Source organism: Marmota marmota, unplaced genomic scaffold, assembly GCF_001458135.2.
Source record: "Marmota marmota marmota unplaced genomic scaffold, marMar, whole genome shotgun sequence".
Taxonomy (NCBI): domain Eukaryota; kingdom Metazoa; phylum Chordata; class Mammalia; order Rodentia; family Sciuridae; genus Marmota; species Marmota marmota.
Window position 1 is genome coordinate 10,057,987 of NW_026000240.1, and position 16,081 is coordinate 10,074,067.

The following is a 16,081-nucleotide window of genomic DNA, read 5'->3' on the forward strand; positions in this document are numbered from 1 at the left end:
TCTGCTGTCCCATTATTTTAGATCAGCCCTGCTTGTCTGCACACAGCATGTTTTCAGAGAAGAGAAGCTTCATAATAATCTTTAGAAAATACGGACTTACAGAACTTGGCCTGAGCAGTACTTCCTGTGTTTTGTTCACACGGTGTTTGAAAGACGCATGCGTGAGAACCTTCACACTGCCTTCTCTTGGCTTGTGGGTAATTCATGGCTGGTCCAATTTTCTAATCTTGCAAGTTGGGAAGTGATTAGAATACTCTAAGGACTGCAGATGGAGCTGGTGTTGTTCTTCATCAGAATTCTCAGGGGCTTCCTATCAGTCACTCTGCTTTGGTGTATTTCAGTCCTGATTCCTAATTGTATGTGCACACTGGCACATTCATTTCAGAAGAAAATGTAGTCTGATCTGCTTTCCAAACCACTGGAGGAGATAGTGGTAGTTGTTTTATCCTGAGGGTTTTTGTGGCTGTTGTTCTTTCTCTGTAAAATCTGGGCATATCAGTTTTCTCCGAATACGATCTCTTAATCCCTAACCAAGAGCCGATTCATTCTTATTTTAGAAAAGCCAAGTGATATCCTGTTGTATAGATATTTGAAAAATAATGAGAACACATGGCTACCAAGTTATTTTATGGCATAAAAGTGCAGTGACCAGAGGGCCACGGTAGAACTCTGCCCCGTGCCCATCTGGACAACTGCGATCAGGCTTATAAATCCAGCTGCACTTTCTGGAAGCTTCTGAAAGCAGAGGCGAATGCCTTGGTTATCTTTGGATGTTACCTGCCATGAGATTGCCCAGGGGAGGCCCCCAGCAAACGTTCCTTGACCCAGATGGGGTTTAAAATGGGAGGGAGTGTGGACTGTCACCTGACACAGCTGCTTTCCACCTTGCCAAAATCTCCCTCACCCCCACCCCTGGGTTTGAGAAACATTTAATTACAGTCATTATTGTTGTGAATGAGGTCACACGTTTGATTAAAAATGGATGCCATCACCTTTTCGAAAGACCACGTCAAAAACAGGAAAAGTAGCATTGCATCAGAATCCTGAAATTGTTTGACTTGAATTTATTTTCACTTTTAACTAATCGTGATATCACAAAGATAAAAAAAAATAAAGTCTACATTTTCTTCTCAGTCTGATAACTGTTTGGCTGGAAAAATGTCAATTTCGTTGAATAACAAATTGGTTGTTTTGTGTACTAGACAGCAGTATCATTCATTGATTATTTTTTTTCCAGTTTTAATCACAAATTCTGAGGGTTTTTCTCCCCTAGGCAGTAGACTGAAAAAGTGACATTTTTTTTTCTGCCATTTATAAGCGTTAAGAGTAGAAATCAATAGTTAAATTGACCTGATAAAAGATTTCTGTTCCCTGCTGTTGAGACAAGAAGAACGCTGGGAAGCAGCATGCTGTGTGGGACAAGGCCCTGCACCACCCGTGTGAACTCAGCACAGGACAGTGCTGATAAGTCACATTTGTCCCTGCGGCCCTGTTAAGCCAGGACTCTTTAAGAAACGGGCTACAGGTTCTTGTGAGCCAGACTCCTCAACAGGTTAGCCATGGGCGGAGCTGGGACATGCTGGTTCACTTCACACATGAGCAGTTGGGGTAGAATTTGTCTTCTCCACGTTGTTCATCTCTGGTTGCTTCTCTTTAGCATTATTTTTGCATACCTTGTGAAAGATGGATGCTATACTTAAAACTTTTATCTAAATATACTTATTACTATTTTACCTAAATATACTTATTTATTATTCATTAGACACTTATTAAATGATAGAATGATAAAAGAATTTTTAAAGTGATAGGATCAATGTATAAATCTAAATCCCCTTTTATGCATATATGGTTTGTTTAGCTATACTTATTTATTCAGTGCTATTGCATGAATATTCTAAAGTAATGTTTTTAAAGCAATAGTGAAAAGATTCTAATATTAGTGAGTACCCTCATATACATATATCTATATATATATTTATTAAGTATAAACAATTAAAAAGGGATGTGTGGAGGATGGAGAAATTTGTTCCCTTTTCCTTTCTGGTCAATATTTATTCACCTTTTGCATGACATGTGGTTTGAATAGGACATGCAAAAATAATTCCCCATTTTGGCTTCGTGTTTATTGCTGACCCATATCAACTAGTTTCTTTCAGCTGTGCTTTGGTCTCTAGTTAGAAATAAATCCTCTAGTGTGCCCCCAAGGGAGGAATAGTTAGCAGAAAAATCACTTACTAATCGCAGTTCATGGATCATATGTAAAGAATACTTACTGAGTGTCAGTTGTCATGCATAGAGAAGGCAGGTTTCCTTGCAGAATTTCTTTGAGTTACTTGTTCATCCTCAGTGTCTTTTGCACAGTAGCTACATTCCTCAGGAGGTCATTAATTTCAGATGTAAGTCGACAGGTATTTGTTTACAGAGTCCTGTATATGACAGACAATGTCAGTTGCATCTTTTCTTTGCTTACCTGCCTCCCTTCCAGCTTGTTGGTCCCACACTCCGCATGAGTAATTCAGAGAAGGTTATAGGAAGGATGTGCAGGAACTGGCTCACACAGCTGCTTCAAGTTGGCTATGGGAGGAGTATTTACACCAGGGAAATTGGCAGAGATTACCATCCAGGGGCCTTTTCTCTCCAGACAGCCATCCATTAAACGTTTAGTAGCACTCACTTTTTTTTTTTTTTTTGGTACTTTGGGAATTGAGCCCAGAGGTACTTTACCACTGAGTCACATCCGTAGTCCTTTATGTTTTTTTTTTTTTTGAGACAGAGTCTCTATTTAAGTTGCCGAGTCTGGCCTTGAACTTGAGATCCTCCTGCCTCAGTCCCTGAGTCTCTGCGATTACAGGTGTATGCTATCATGCCCAGCTATTAGCACTCACTGTTTACAGTTCTCTCTGTCCTTGGGAAAAATATATAATTCTATGGGAATAGCCATGTAGAGTTTTCTTTCTTGATTTTTTTCCCCCACACTCAAACACTCAGAACATTCTGTATTATACCACTTGCCAGCCAAGTGCCTGTGAGTTACTTCACCCTCTGAGCCTCAGTGTCCTTACCTGTAAGACTGGGAGAAGATGACTTGCCTTGGGGGATGATGTGAGGTTTGTCTTATTAGAAAGGTTAATCTTAGTGTCCTTGCCTAGAGGCCTGGCACACAGTGAATGCTCTCATAATGCTGCCTGTTTCTTGACTACCACAGTCCCCCTTGGTGTCCCTTAGGGTTGCTCATGGGCCCTTATCCTACCCCTCAAGGGTGCCACAACCTCTGATGTTCAAGTCCTTATTTAAAATCCTGCAGTGTTTGCATGTAACCTGAGCTCACCCTCCTGTATGCTTTAAATTTTCTCTAGATTGCTTACACTATCTAACACCATGCAAATGCTAAGGAAATAGTTATGCTATTGTATTATTTAGGGAATCATGACCAAAAAAAAAAAAAAAAAAAGCCTATCCATGTTCAGTGTGGACACAGGGTTGTTTTGTTTTTGTTTATATTTTCTGTCTGTGGTTGGTTGAAGGCATGGAGGTGGAACCTGAGGATGTGGAGGCATGACTGTGTATGTTTATTGATCCCTCGCTGAGTCCAGTGGGTCATCTATGGAGAATCAGTGCCTCTCATGTGGAATAGTGTTGGACACACAGGCCTGGGGAACATGGCTTCCTGTGCCGTTCCACCTGATGTCTTTCTGCCTTGGATTTCCCTCTTGATGGGAGTTTGGTGAACCTCCATATTTAGATTTGGTTTAGAGCATCCCTCCTCACCCTTGCCCTCTCCACCCTGCTGTGTCCTCTGCTGCTGCAGCTCATGCATGTCATACTCTACCTATGCTTGGAGTCACCTCGAGCAGCTCCCTGCAGCTCAGGTTGGAGTTCATTGCCTGCGCTGGACTGTTTCTGCGTCCTTATCACTTGGTCACAGAGACTTGACACATGGCGGACTCACTAGAAACAGATGTAGTCCATCTGGGAGTTGAAGGGATAAGACCTGGATTTTGCCCCTGGAGACTTCGCTGCTTGTTTGAGAAGAGATAATGTATTCACACACGTGTGACGTAAGGGTGAACACGTCATTACATGGCATGGTAATGACCCCTACAACCTTAACATTTTTAGTTTATCATTCATTTTCATATACATGAGATTTTTTATATTAACCAGTTATTTCCATGCTACACCTGTGAACATTCTTCTTCACAGATATAAATGCATTGCATTAGGCCAGCCAGACCAGCCTGTCAGTAGCAGAGCACATTTTGTGACTTCAAGTCAGATATAAAGTATAGCTTTGTTACTTGCCCAGGCACTAACTCATTCTATTTTTCTGTTTGTTTTTATTTTTTGGTCACTTTTCCATCATCATGGTAACTTTTAAACATGTAAAATTAGAAAAGACCTTCTGAGCACCTTCATGTCCACCTGAAGTCTGGTGTGCACCTGCTGTGCAGCTGCTCACTCCCCGGCCTTGGGGGTCCCTGTGTCCCCGCGTGCCTCTGTCAGCATTTTGCCCATTTCACTTATTCCCTCCACATGCCTTTTATCCCTGAAATATGGCAAAGTAAATTTCAGCCCCATGCAGTTTCCCGTGTAAACTCTTCAGTAGTATTTCCAGCAGATAAGAACTTGTCTAAATGTGACTCTCTCCAGATCTGTCAGATCGACAGTTCTCATCATATCCTGTGTACACTTCGCGGGCCTCTCTCCCTGCACTGGAAGGGAAAGCAGTGTTTCTCAGCTGTCGCTCAGGCCAGCCGCATCTAAACCAAGTCTTTTAAGATTCTTTGTTTCTGTGTCTCAATTCCTGCTTCTGTTTTCCTCTTAATGCCATTATTTGTTAAAAAATTCAGATTGTTGTCCTGAAAAAGGTCTGAAATTCTGAATTCAGCGGACTGCTTCTTCTCCGTAGTGTCATTTATTTTGTCTCCTTCCACCACCCTTGTTTTCTGTACCTGAACTTGGAGCTGGAGTTCTGTGCACCTTTGGTATTATTTCTTAGGGTTTGGGAGAGCCTTCCTGGAAGGTCAGGTGTCTTGACAACATGCCAGCAGGAATAATTCCTCTTGCTGTGGTGCTGGTCTGTCAGGGGCTGGAGTTGCCTGGCCCAGCCCCTGGGGTCTCCTAGACCCAGAGCTTTTACTAGATTCTCCATCATTTTCTAGCACCATTGATTTAAAATTTTTTTTGGGGGGGATTACAAAGTGATGACTTCATTTCTTCTGCATTTGTTACCAGAAATTCTATAAAGAACTTTTCTTTATAGAAAGAACTTTTCTTTCCTAATTGGTTGCTCCATTATGTAGTTTATAATCAGAAAGTAGGAAAACACCTGATTTTTAGATTTATCAACTTTCAGAATCATATATTAATTTCTAATATAAGATCTGAATAAAGCCACACATATATTTAGAGTATTCTAATGTATCTAGAAATTCTTCTCTTGGGAATATTCTCAATTGCTCTTTCTAATCCTGTTGATTGTTTGGACTAATGTGTTTTGATAACATTACTTACCGTGGTGCCAAGAAGTTTTCCCATCCTTTTTTCTTTAACTATAATATGCCTCTATATGAAGGGTTTTGTTAGTGCAAAGATATTTATTAATTGCTTGGCGTACAGATATGAACCCTGCCTTTTCACAGAACACATATTTTTGGTTTGTTTTATATCCCTGATGTGATTTAAAAAAAAATGGACATGTTGTCTCTGAATCTGATTTTGCTTACTATGACCTTTAATATCAGATACTGTACATTTTAACTAACAGTATTTTCAACTGACTTTAGAGTTGTAGGTCTTACTTTCAAATTAGTGGCCATAAGGGGGGATTTGGACATTGAATTTTATTTGCTGAAGAATACAACAACTCTTCTTTGCTGATTCCAAAGAAGAATCAGATGATTCTTTAGGGCACTCTACATGACAATAAAGTTATTTTTAATTAATTTATTTCAAAGAGTAAGAATTAGAAGGGAGAATATTGGGAGTGCTCCCACCTCCAAGACAAAAAGCAAATTATAGTGTTTTTTTTTTTTTTTTTTGGTAATGGGGATTAAACTCAAGGGTACTTAACTACTGAGCCTCTTCCCCAGCCCTTTTTATTTATTCATTTATTTTTTTTGAGTCAGAGTCTTGCTTAATTGCTTAGGGCCTTGCAGAGTTGCTGAGGCTGACTTTGAATTTGAGATCCTCCTGTCTGAGCCTCCCGAGCTGCTGGGATTAAAATGTGTCACACCACACCAAGGAAATTCTGTGTGTTTGGTTAAGATTTTTAATTGTGTTTTTTTTTTGTTGTTGTTGTTCAGAAAATGCATTTTTTTTCCCAGGTGTGTGAGCATCTTGATTGGCTGGCCAGTGTGAGCAGGAAGGGCTCCTTTTTGACCCAGGCCTGTGACTGGGATAAGGAATATAATATAAAATATATGGGATAAGGAATATAATACCAAGTGTGTCACATAGGCCTGGGGTTGGGGTCTATGCTGTGGTTTTGCTACACGTGGTTCTGTGCTGTGAATTTTAGGATACATTATTTAACTGATCACTGTAATTCTAGAAGTCTCCTGAATATTTTCTGAAGAGCAGAGACACAGCTCTTACTCCAGTTCAGATGCTATAACAGAACCATTACAATTATTTGGGATTATAGAGAAGACAAATTCTTGGCATGAAATTATACTATATTTTACAATTGATTAGAAAATAAGGAAAGCTTTATTTAGGTTGTGCTCATAAAACCAGGGTAATACATTTTATGATGTTACAGAGAAGTGGCTGGGAAGAAAGAGGCCTTTAAAAGGAGTGGTATTCTGTTTGCTTTGCCTGAGTACCTTATCAGGAAATTTGAAAGGAGAAGAAAGATCTAAACCCTTTAATTGTGGCATCTGGTAACACTAAGGATTAGTCTGAATTTAACTTTGAAGATCAACAAAGGGTTATTTATTTATATCCATTGAAAGAGTAGTTGCATTTTTGACTTGAGGAAGTAGCTTCATCTGAATAGCATAGAAGTTGACCAAAAAAGTTTGCTAATGCATAAATATTGACTATTTTAATCTGTTGAAAACAGAAGGCTAGCACCAAGGAGATGGTAGTAAAGTTCTAAAAAGAGCCCCTGAAAAGTAAACGTTATGCAAATGAAAGGAATCGCAAGGGAAAAACTGAAGAGTCCAATAACAGGAAGATTAGTCATTTCTGGGAGGAAAAGAAAAAACTAGGGGGTGAGGGTAGGCGTGCTTTCAGCAGGAATGTGGCCTGGAAGTGCCTGTCCCCAGAGGCTGAGGGCAGCTCAATCAGAGCTAAACTGGCTTTAAACAAAGAACACGAGTAGTATTTAGTATCAAATTATAAAGTTTATATTAATAATAAACAGAACGAAAATGGAGAAGTTTCTCAGGGATTAAGAAAGCCTGTAAAAAATAAAAGAACGATGTTTACTCCTTTACAGAGTTGATTTGGCTTCGCTCAGACAGCTCTGTCAAACGTGAACAAAGAAGCTATATTTCTTTGAAAATAAGCTGAAGTTCCATCATTTTCAAGTGTTGGATAAAAATGAGCATTCTGGATGTCTTGGGTGTGCGCTTTCTTCAGGTGGAATGATGTTCACTGATACAGTCCATTCATCTGAAAGTGAAGAAGTAGCAATTTCCAAGTATTTTAAGAATTATTTGTGTAAATTCTTAGAAACATGAATTTAAGTCTATGTATTGTACAAAAAGTTATGTTGTTCCCTGTCACTGAAAATAAGAAGGTACACATGGGGTGTGTGTGTGTGTGTGTGTGTGTGTGTGTTCACGGAGTCTCATTAACCTCCAGGATCTACTTAGGTTCTCAGGGACATTCATGAAACACATTTTGCTGGACACATTTTCCTCCACTCTGTTCTCATTGGTCAAATGGGAATATTAAAGTACCTGCCTCAGAACTCCATAGTGGGAATGAACTGAACCTTGGGCCCGTATACAGGCCTGATGTGGAAGATATAGGTTTTGTGCTCTTGATAGCAACCTGGTAGCCTGAACGGTGCTGGTGCGTGGGAGAATGCATGATTACAGAGGAAGCCCTCAGGATGCCTTGGTCATCCACAGTGTCACATTGGTGGATCACCTGTGTCCGCCCCTGGCAGATGTAAAGCTCTTAGCTTTTACTGGCTTTCCTTTAGCAACTCTGGTAAATAACAGATTTTGTAAAATGTATTTTAAATAAAGTAAACGATGCTAGGCTTATGTAAGCATGATATAAGGAGAAAATCTGCTCCTTTTTGTATCAGGAGAAAAATATACTGTCTTCACTTAGCGGTAGAAAATGACTTATGCATGTTAAGATGAAGATATCCAAATAATTTAGGATCCCAAGATCTGGAATATAACTTTCTGTGTCGTTTAGTTCATTGGCAGTAAGAATTGTTGATTCTGATGTAAATGGCAACAGTTTCATGGCTCTTGTTCACAAAGTTTTCTAGGTAAATTCTAATTCCTGCATTAATAGCCAGGTAACACAAACACTAAGTACTGCTTTGGGAGGAAAAATCCTATTTCTCTATTTCTCTCTTTCTGTTCTGTCTCTGCCCGCACCCCAGGCATCACTGAGTGGGAAATGTTTATTTTCCAAGCTACAGAAAAATGTTATCTCCAACACCGAAAGTCCTTCCTTTTCCTGGTTTGGAAACACTAGGTCATATTGAGTCACTTGTGGATTTTCTTTAGTTTTGTTTAAAGCGTAAGGTTGTGAGGACAGGGTGACTCAGGAATTGTGATGCACTGTTAGAGCTTTGCACTCTTAGATGGCTTAGTATTAGTCCAGACTGGTGGATAGTTTAGTCTGCAGGAGAAGCTGCAGAGCACAGAACAGCCTCATCTGGTGTGCCCAAGTGTGCCTAGAATTTGTATTTATTAATGTATTTCCAGATAAAGCCATATCTGAGGAATTAAATAAAAAGTAGACCCAGTGAGAGCTGATAAGAAGCTGTTACTCATCTACAACTGTTCCTTTGATAGCACTTTAAAAGTAAAGTTTTAAAATTATTAGATACTTGAGTGTGGTTAATTGCACTGTCATTAGAATTAGCAAGGAAGGACTGGAGTTGCCGAGGATAAATTGAGAAGTCCACCTGCCTGTCTGCATCCATGTCTGTATCTTTTCTCTGTCTGTAGCTCTACCGTATGTATTTGGATGGCTGCTTGGATGAGTCATGAATTTTTCTGGTCTACCACTTAGTAATGCCAAGGTCATAAAAATTGTTTGTTATGATCCATCTTCTGTAAAAGCCTATGGGATTACTTTGATTTTCTCACCCAAAGATGTTAGGATGTGGGCTTTTTAGAATTTTTGAATAATTTTACTGTAAATTCAGTCTTGAGATTGGAGATGGAGATAGATTTAAATCTGCTGTCAGCCAAAAGGTAAATCAAGCTTCTGTTGCTGCTGTGTGTAGCACCACTACCAGGGAGTTCTGCAGCTTTGCAATTATCTAGAGGCTGGGTACAGATTGGCACCTTCCTTCTGTAGTGACTATTGATTACAAGTCTAATGGAGAGTAAATCAACTCTAAGTGACACATCACCTCAAGCTATGCCACATGGGCACCTAAATAAGGTCTTTGCTAAATGCTACCACGTGGCTGTATTTCTTAAAGCTATGGCTTAATTTTAACAGGGAAAGTGCCTTTGCCATAGGTGTGTATACTCTCTGAGGCTCTCATTGATTTTTTTTTTTTGTGCTGATTTATATTGTTAGGCCTAAAATAGCTGAAGATAGACAAAATTAGTCCATAAAGTTAGGCTTGCTGCCAAATTAAAGAAACAGGTTGGTTTCTCAGTCTTCCTTGCCTTCTCCTTCTCAGGTTTAGGGCTCTGGCTGTTGGATTTAACTGTCCAGTGGCTTTGTGTCCTCAAAGGGCCCTTCAAAGAAGGCCATTTCAGCTGCTGAATATGCAAGGAAGTTCTGTGGTCCAGGGATGGTTCCAGACCGTGTCTCAAGGGGTGACCCTTGGACTTCTGAAGCTCTCTCTGAACACATGACTTTTGTCTAGGCCCTGCATATCAGTACATTGGTTTGCCAAGATGGGAGTGAAGTGTTGGTGTGACTGGAAGTCCCCAAATGGAATGACAGGCATTGTGAAGGTAATGATGTTTCTTCCCTGTTGGTGCCTCTGGAGAGTTCGGAAATCCAAGGAAATGGCATTTGTCCTTGATGTTCCAGAATCTGAGATTCACGTGAATTGTTTGTGACTCCTTGAGCTAGTAAACGTCAAAAGAGCAATGTGCCTCCATAAGCTTATGCACAGATTTCTGTATTTTAAATTTTTGAGAAGGAGGGGGCCATTTTAGGTTTGCACCTTCAAGGTTCGGGCAGCCTGACCCTCCTCATCCCCTTTCTTGAAAAGCTCTGACACTGGGTCAGCTTTCCAGAAGCAGGAAGGGGCGGGTGTGTGGGGGGAGTCCAAAGCCACTCTTCAAGGGCTGCATTCCCTGGAGGCCAATTTTGCCTTTGTCCTGTGTCAGTCATGTGACCTTGGACAACCTAGTTAACACTCTATGCCTCAGACTGATCAGAGGCACCCTATGCAAAGGAGCATCTCTACCTTGCTGGGTTCTTGTGAGTCTTCAGTCAGATAACACACACAAAGGACCTGTGGACTTTGAGGACACGACACAATAACTGCTAGTCAATCTTACTGCTAGTCATTTTGTAATATCTGCCTTGTCAAAGATAAACTTTCAAATAAGCACGTAAATGAAAGCCGAAATTAGTGCTGTACTTGTAAGGAGGGGATTTGTAGCTCCCAGAACTGTGCAGCCTGGGTTGGTAGCTCTGTGACCTGGAGGTTACACGACCCAGGGGAGCCTCAGTTTCCTGAGTTCCAGAATGGGGCCAATCTCCTCTTCAGTGGTGTTGTGCAGATTGCATGGGGCAGCGTTTGTGAAGCCCTGATAGCAGTACGGGCACTGGGCAGCTGGGCTTGTGAGCACTGCTGCTCCTCATTGCAGAGGTGACGATGAGAGCAATTTGAAGGACTCCTGCAAGGCCACACATCACACTTGGGATCCGTGTATGCAGGGATTTCAGTTTTCCTAATGAGGATTATTATTCTTTACTATGCAGGTGACACATGTCTTGGTGTTGAGGGTTCTCTAATAAATGATTAGGAAAATGTTCATCTTTTTTTTTTCTTTTCACTTATCCTTTGTTGAGCTACTTAAGTTATGGGGAAAAAACCCTTCTTGGTACTTTTTATATCTGTAGGATTTTAACTCTGGGTCAATCAGTTAAGTGAAGCACAGGCTTTATTAATGTTGTTACAGCTTAGCTCTGCTGTCCAGCAACATTCTGGTCCCTTGCTAAAGTTGAATGCCACTGAAAAGAAAAACAACGGATCAATAACGTCAAACGGAAATGAAATGTGGGAGCAAAGAGTTCATGGCTTGTTCTGTAAAATGTAGATCATGAGACCTGATATTTCCCCATCTGTTCTGAGTGTTGTAAAGATTAGGAAAACATTAGCATTTGCGGAAAGAAGATTCCATGCCAGGGAGGCAGATAGATTATTATGGAAGAAGTGACCAAAATTGCTTGGCAGCAGTCATTTTATTAGCCTTTCTTTGATTAGCAGGAAAATTTGGGGCGATCTATTTGCTTGTTGAGAGTGGGGAGGGTGAAGGAAAAATTTAAAAGAGAGCATCAGGGTGGCCTTACAGTAAAGCAAACTTTAAACTTTGAAGATCATGCTTTCCCATGGCACTGGAAACTTGGAATATGCATCACCTTGACTGGGGAGCAGAGCTAAGTGGGATCCCAGGGACCTCCTGTGTTGACACCCTGTGGGAAGGTGCAGGGGACCGGAAGCTCCATGCAGGTGGGAACCATCATGCTTTGGCTGGCATCTGCCAGGAGGAGGGTCTCAGTGGTCTGCTCCAGCTTCTGCCGCCGCTGCTGCTGCTAATACTGCTGGGACGGAAGAGTGGCTGACCTGGCGCGTCCTTCACTCCCGTGCTCAGCAGTTCTCGGGAGATGTGGTGGAGGGGAGCCTTCAGCATCCTTCATTGCACCAGGTCCAGAAGAAGCCGTATCTTCTCTGTGGAAGACAGTTGCTGCATTGGCTGATGGATGGATGCCGGTGAGTGAACCAGGCAGGTGTGGAGCCAGGGTGCCCAGATGCCCGTGGGGTGGGCGCCCCTGGGAACCTGGCCTCTGGTGCTCTGCCCTCAGGAACTTTGCTTTAGAGAGGGGTCATGATTTTTCACATTAGTGACGTGACCGTACTCCTGAGTAAGTGTTCCATGACTAAAGTTCCCACTGTCTTCCAGCGTCACTACTTGAAGATGCTAACCCTAAAGTTTGTCGGCTGCTTCAGTGGATGCCTTTCCAAGTTATTTCTTAGTCAGTAATCAATCTCTGCTCTTGTCTTCATATTAGACTCACAAGTTAAAAAATGCCTGTTATCTGAAAGCAGTTACTTGTTCTTCATTTCCAAATGAGCTCATTCTTTTTTCACATGAGTAGATTGTAAAATTTTAAATTAGATTCTTTTGTATGCATGACTATTGCCAGGAATACTGTTTTCAATTCAGATGATGACATAAGCAAACTAGTATGAAATACACTTGTATTAGAGAATGGCACAGGATATACCTTTGACATTAGCAGTTAACTTTTTATTGCTAATGTATTCATGTACCAATACAAGTTGGTTATCTTCAAGGTTCCTTTTATTAATCAAATGAATACTTTGAGCTATCAAAGATCTTACACTAAAATTTCCTCTCAAAGTAGACCCCTTTTTTGACAAAACAATATATGATTAGAAATATCTATCTGCATATTTAGATGATCTTCATGATTTATATCAGACACAAATATGTACCAATCTATAGCTTATGTGTGTCTTTTGTTAAAAAATTGGAAGAAATAGGAATTTTAAATTTTCCATGAAGATATATACCACATTTTCCTAGAAGAATTGTTCTATGATTAATAGACATTTCATGAAAACGTTGACAGCTAAGTTTGGGTACTTAGAGTGAGCAACAAAGACTCTGACAAGTTATGCAGGAAGACTTGTTTAACTTCATTTTAACTTTTAGTGAATTAGTCAGACCATAGGCCCCTCTGCACACACACTCCTCTGAGCGCCTTCTCCACATGGAGCCAGTTAGTGAGTATTTGCAGGACTTCCTGTTGCTAGGCAGACTGGGCGCCCAAATACAACTGGGCACTGAGGATACAACTGGGCACGACTTTACAAAGTTCCTTCCCTTGGGGAGCTTAACAGTGGTTAGGGCGACTTCCATTTAGATAATCGACTCTTATGAAACATATTTTCTTCACAATTTGATTTTTTATCTAAAAGAAGCTGGTCCCGATTTTTTATGTTTATATGAAATGACATGCTGTGTGGTCTTAATGAGTTTGTAAATCAGTGAATGAACTCCATTTCAGATCACCAACATTTATTTACATATTTTTGAGGTTTGTTTTATTTTTTGTCTAGATTTGCTAAAAACTGGTTTTCCTAAGTGGGAATGAGAACATAGGTGCAGAAATACAAACTACATTTTTTTTTAAAAATTTGAGTTCAAATGATTACATAATACAAGTGGTGGCTTCCAGTTCATTTCTGCCATAGGGCTCACCTCATCTTCCCCTGTCACTGATAGGTTCATAGGCTAATGTTTCAAAATTTAAAATTTTAGTCCAAACCACATACATTTATTGAAAAAAAAATTGTTTTTAAGGAGAAAGTTTTTTCCTTTTTTGAGAATCCCAGTTCTTTCAGATTTAAAATACCAAGTGTTCAAGCAGTATTTGGGATTCTGTAGTGCAGGGATCCTTTCATTTGGTAACAATCTCTGAAACTTAGTTATCAGAAGTGGAGAAGCCCGAGAAGCAGCTTCACCATCTCATATGTGGCTAACAACATATATTTTGGAAGTGAGGGAAGGAAGCTGACTTTTCTCAAAAAACCGTTATTTCAAGTAATCATGAAATCGTTCGAGCAATTTGGCCCCAAGGTAAAATAGATTATTTTCGTCACCTTGGATTTGAAGAAAATACAGGTCGATACGATACGTGAGGTCGAGATGCCATACACACGACTGCTGTCGGGTATTTGGGTTTCTTCTCGCCTGTTTTTGAAGCAAGTCTGAAGCGCCTTGCGTGGTCAGTCCCCTCCCCTGCTAGTCTGGAAGAAGTGAGAGTCCCTCAGTGGTGCCTGCCACTGCCACTTGATGCGCTTTGGGTTATTAAGGTCCTGTCAGAGTGTATATTTAGTTTCTGACTTGATTTCATCCAGCTTGTCAAAGCAGAATTGTAGTAGGATCTATCCTGTGGCTGCCTGGTGTTCCCTGTTCCGTGGGCTCCAGGTGGGCTCCCAGAGGCTGGTGTGTCACTGCAGGGCTGGAAATGGCCTTTGAAAGCTCTGGTCTCTGCAAGGAGCCTCATGAGGGTCTCAATCCTGAGAGCCAGTGCCTCACCGCCCCCTGGATTCTTTCCCCGCCCTTTCTCCCACCCTTCCCTTTCTTATCTCTGCCCCCTTGTCCATTTGCCCCCTTTCTTCAAACTCTCCTCCCTATCACTCCCAGCCACCCTCATCTGATCTTAGTAGCAAGTGCTGTGTTTGCTGAAATACATGTTGTGCTTTTCAAAACAAGTTCAGTTTTCTTTCAGTTTAAAAAACAGCCCAGAGTCTTTCCATTGTCTCCCTGCTTCCAGAAAAGTCCATTCTTAGTCTCCATGTCCTGGTGCCTGTTTTTCACTGGTGAATCTCTGACGTGGAGGTTGTGATGACGGGATGTCATCCTCTGGTGTCACTGTCACTGTTTTGGTCTCCACCCAGCAGGTGTGCTGCAGTGCATCCTCACTCCTTTCTAGAAGGAGCTCTCCACACGCTTCCCCCATGAGTCCTGGCTCCCTTAGGGATGTGCCAGTGGCTCTCTCCCAGGATCCCTTGCTGTTCTCCTTGCTGCCTGTGTCCTGGGAGGGCGGGAAGGGTTGGTCATCAGGTGCCACCGAGCCCATTCTGGCTGTTCTCCTTCTCCCTGGGTCTTGTGCTGCGTGGCCCTGGCTTCTCTTCTTGGCCCCGTCTGGTCCCGGCTGGCTGCCCTCAGCCCTCAAGGGTGGGTGCTCCCTCCCTGCTGCACAGGAGGGGCGTGCTGGGTGCCCCAGTGTCCTCTGTGCTTGCTTCTACTGTTAAGGCTTCCCAGCTTTGGCTGTGGCTCGGGGGTCCTGCTGTCAACACCCTGCAAAACTGTCCAGCCTCAGCCCTTGGGTAGCAGCAGGTGCTGGGATTTCTGCAGGCCCTCAGGCCCGGGCAGGAAGAACGCGGCTGTTGACCCAGACCTCAGGAAACCTGCAGACGGTGTGGGAAGGTAAGCCTCTCAGTTCTCTAGGCAGCTGCTCTAGAAGCTAGAATACCTAGCCCAGATGGAATGCAAGTGATTTTAGTGTGGTTAAAGAGTATTCCCTGTGTTGATGACGGAGCCAACATTGTTAATTGATCACAGAGTCCTAGATGGGGGAGTTACTTACTAAAAGCACTTTTACAAAATGTGTGGGATACTTGCAAATTCCATACTGAATGTGGCATTGAATGGATTTTTAAAATATTTTACTCTAGTTTTTGAATTGGAATCTGTGAAGCACCTTTTTGTCTCAGAGTCTGCATTATGTATCTAGTAGGAGAATTCTGTAGATATTTAAAATGGTCAAAATGGAAATAGAATTTTTATATTTTACCAAATGCTTGTATTTTAGTAACTTCTCCATTAATACTTAAAAAAAACAGTAAACAAATATATTCCTCAAAATCTATAAATTCCCAAATTTAATGAATTAAAAAGAAATTTGGAAGAGCAGCTCTGATCTTGGTGGTGCTGGGATAAGTTTTCGTCCTTTGTCAAAAATACTGCCTGGCATTCTAAAGGCGGGGACTCTTTTTTCTCTTGGGCTTTACTTTATATTTTATTAAGGGATTATCCCACCCACCCCTGCTTTTTAGGGAAAAAATATCATGCATGTGGTAATAAATCTCCTGGGTGCAGGATCTGTGGTCAGGGGCGGGTGCTGGCCCTGTGTGGGGCAGAGAAGC

The 16,081-nt window shown here is 41.5% G+C and overlaps 1 protein-coding gene across 30 annotated transcripts in view; it reads left to right on the top strand.

Moving 5' to 3' along the window:
• Positions 1 to 16,081, top strand: part of Mbnl1 (muscleblind like splicing regulator 1) — a 184,446-nt gene that overhangs the window by 71,622 nt on the left and 96,743 nt on the right. Inside the window, exons 2-3 of one of the 30 annotated variants that reach the window (XM_048794008.1) lie at positions 11,994 to 12,112; positions 15,189 to 15,362. The exons of 28 other annotated variants lie outside the window; for them this stretch is intronic. Coding sequence is in view for 1 of the 2 variants with exons in the window: in XM_015486921.2 (XP_015342407.1) it covers positions 12,107 to 12,112 (6 nt within the window). In the remaining variant the exon portion in view is untranslated. The remainder of the gene's footprint in view (positions 1 to 11,993; positions 12,113 to 15,188; positions 15,363 to 16,081) is intronic. One more of the 30 variants, XM_015486921.2, reaches the window with a different exon arrangement.